This window comes from Olea europaea, unplaced genomic scaffold, assembly GCF_002742605.1.
Source record: "Olea europaea var. sylvestris unplaced genomic scaffold, O_europaea_v1 scaffold4116, whole genome shotgun sequence".
NCBI classification, from domain to species: domain Eukaryota; kingdom Viridiplantae; phylum Streptophyta; class Magnoliopsida; order Lamiales; family Oleaceae; genus Olea; species Olea europaea.
Window position 1 is genome coordinate 19,493 of NW_019260882.1, and position 3,562 is coordinate 23,054.

The 3,562-nt window shown below is 35.9% G+C and overlaps 1 protein-coding gene across 1 annotated transcript in view; it reads right to left on the bottom strand.

Moving 5' to 3' along the window:
• LOC111387611 overlaps window positions 1–2,228 on the bottom strand; it is a 4,076-nt gene extending 1,848 nt beyond the window's left edge. The window contains exons 1-2 of the mRNA XM_023012180.1: window positions 1,371–2,228; window positions 165–349 (exon numbers count right to left, since the gene is read on the bottom strand). Of these exons, the coding sequence (XP_022867948.1) occupies window positions 165–349; window positions 1,371–2,082 (897 nt within the window). The 5' untranslated portion in view covers window positions 2,083–2,228. The remainder of the gene's footprint in view (window positions 1–164; window positions 350–1,370) is intronic.
• Between the last annotated feature and the right edge of the window lie 1,334 nt (window positions 2,229–3,562).

Below are 3,562 nucleotides of genomic sequence, written 5' to 3' on the forward strand. Positions count from 1 at the left end.
GTCACAAATATCATTACAAGAGCAACGTCGTCTTTATCCCCAAAACAGCAGGTAGAAACAAAGTATGTTTATAATACTTAAAGGAGCAATGACAGACAGTTCACTAAATTCATCATACATAACCAAATCAAATCCTACTTTCTAGTAGATTCATCAAACATTACCTCTTGTTCATACACTGCAGTTGAACCTTCCCCTTGAACTGGCACCACAGACCCATGCACTGGTACCTGCAAAGATGTATAGTTCCCAGCAGCTGCTGCAACTTCAATAGGACCTTTCATCTCTGGTGTTGTTGTAAAATAGTCTGAAGCCATAATTTTATTCAACTTCTCCCTCAATCCAGCATCTAGAAATCAACCCATATAAAGTCAAATACAAAATGACTAAAAGAAGGAAAAAAATAATCATGATAAAACTTCGATTTATAATTCCCGGTCCAAAAACAAGCCATATAAAATTGCGTGATACCAACTAAAAGCAAATGCTAACCACAACAAAAACTATCATAGGAGTTCAATAAAGATCAGACTGGTCAAAAAGGATTTAGATTCCTCCAATAGATGTATATTACAACTATCAAAAAAGTAATAAAATCACCAACACTATCAACACATTCACGAAAATATAGCAAATATCTTTGTGCCCATCAAGGTGTACAAAGATTCGTGAAACTCAGAGAAAGGTACAAAGTAACCGTACAAGTATCAATGGAGTTAGGTTCAATAGCCTACAATATAACCTGCTATATTATACCCAATCATTACCAATAAATAAACCCATTCATATAGATCTCACACACAGAGAGGGAAATACATGTGAGCATGGAACTTTCTCGTAAGGAAATATACAGCATTGAAGTTAAAGACTTAGCAAACACGAAATTTAAGTGCTTAGTACACATAATCCCACAACAAATTAATATCAAGTAAAAGCTATTGTGATAATGAAACTCATCAAAAGATTGGCCAAAACTACATATCCACCTTAATATGAACATAAATAGTCAGATAGATACATCTACACACAAATACGTACATTTGAGACCCACACTGATATGAACATAACATTAGAAAGATACATCCAAAGACAAATACACTGCATTGTATTTGAGACTATATAATGTAAAGAGAGGATGTATTTGAACAATTAACATTAGGGTTCGGTTCAAATAACCGCTTCGATTATGCAAGCTAATGGTTCATTATGAGTAATTAAACAATAATTAAAATATTTAGATAAACAACTCCAGGAAAGAACTACTACAATAATCCCCCAAGCATCACAAAAACAACCGATCAATTCATGTAAATATTACAGGCATACATATATGGAGAGGCAATTTAGCAATTCTGTGGATGACTTCTTACAAGTGACATTGGAGTTGGGCTCAATGGGCTGATCCGAGTTGGAAAGCCATAGCTTCGCATGCTCGACACACTTCTGAAGTGCATTCTTGTGGGACAAGCTTGAGTCCACAGGCCGCGAGAGCAACATACTCCCAAGCATCGAGATCAGGTCCAAATCCCACTCTTTCAGGGGATCCATGGCATCATCATCCGTAACATAATCATAAGTCAAACAACAATGCCTTTCATGAGTCCTCGTGAGCATATTATCGTGAGCCCTCATCAGGGTCTTCACATCAAACACACTCCCAAAATAGAGCAGATTCATCAGATCAGAAATCACATAAACGCTATCTGAATTCGACTTCTCTTCCTCCACCGAAGATTGCTCCACCACCTCGGGCTTTGGGGTTTCCTCATCAGGGATTTGTTTGATTGGGGCTTCGGATTCCATTTTCTGGCAAGCGATAGAGATTTCCTGAGCCATAGCGTCGGCGAGGGGCTGACGGAGCTTTTCGAGCTCGTCGATTCCCGCAAGTACGTAGGGTTTGGATTTAAGGGTTTCTTCTTGCTCCTTGTTTAGCGTTTTTCCCTGGGAGAGTGACTCTTCCATCTGAAGTATACGAATCTGTTTCTTGCGGAGGGCGCGGAGGCGTTTGTTGATTAGGCTGAGGACTGGTCCTTCAGTTGTCAACTCCGCTGGTGATGAAGATGCCGCCGTGGTCACCGCCATTGTGGGGTTTGTTAAGGATGTGCAAATGAAGGAAGAGATGGTGAATTTTGTGCCGCCGCGAACGGCGTACGAGGGTTTTGCGGAGAGAAAAATACGGGTGGCTGAGTAGACGGAGTGAGAGAGTGTAGGAGGTGAGGTTTCTGATAAAAGTGGAGTGGAGGAATTTATATTGGTAGCCTCAAATGCGTAAATTGTCACATTTGGCCTTTCAATCCTCAAATTAATCATTCTATGTGAATAATCGTCTTCCTCTGATTAACGTCCACTTTCTTTCATTAAAAACCGTCTCACCTCATTAATTTTCATTTCATTACATTTAATTTCTCTCTCTCTTATTTTTAACTTCACAATTTTCTATAAAACAATATTACATACGCCCCTATTTGATCCCCATTTTTGGGTAATGAAAATAGGAGAAATAGTATTTTTTTTTAAAATGAGAGGTTGAAAAAGAATAAAAAGTTTTCGATTTACGTGTAATATTATTTTATAGAAAATTGTGTGGTTGAAAAGAGAATAAAGAAAAATAAAATGTAATTTAATGAGGCTCAAACGGGGGCATAAATCAAAATTTTTCCTTTTTTTTCAACCATTCATTTTTCAAAAAAATACTATTCCATCCATTTTCATTTCTACAAAATGGAGACCAAACAAAGACTAAGTGGGCACTCATTTAATAGGATTTTTGGTATATTGACCTGATATAATATTCAATATCATTGATGTCGGATAACATTATTCGAATATTAATAATACAAATATATAATCATCTGTCTCACAGCATCCTCCTACCCTTTAGTGATAAAATAATGTTATGTCTCGATTTAGGTGGCATTAGATGATATATTGAATGAACTCTAAAATTAAATGATTTATTTAATTCCATCTATCGTTTAATGTCACATAGATTGGGGTTGTAACCCAATGAAACTAAATAGCATTATTCTTAGCGATAGTTCGTTATGTTTCCACCAAATATATTATTACTTTAGTATTTACCTCAAACCAACCATTTTCCGTAGCGCATGACAAGTCAAAAAGTTATAGAAAATGCTGCCAAGGACAAGGAGGCTTGATTCATCGGTCGATTAGGAGCCCACCAGAGAAGGCTATTTCGTGAAGCTCAAAAAGAGATACGACCAATTGACACAAAATAATTTTCAAAGATTATGTTGTCGATCATGAAGTCCAGATACAGATTGAAATGGTGGAGACATGGTGGTAAAGTTTGCTTGGGAAAATTAGTTGGGTTCATCTGTTTGAACCCCATTTTTGTTATAAAATACATTTTAAAATTATAATTTTTTGAAGAATGTATAGTTAAAAATAAGGAAAATTTTTGAATTTATATGTAAAATTATTTTATGAAAGCATTGAAAATGAGTTTTTGAAAAATGAGAGTCCATTTCTTTGTGTTCCAATTCTCAATTTTGAGTTTTGAATTTATTTTCAGTTTCTTTTTTGGACGTTTGCTTTAAGA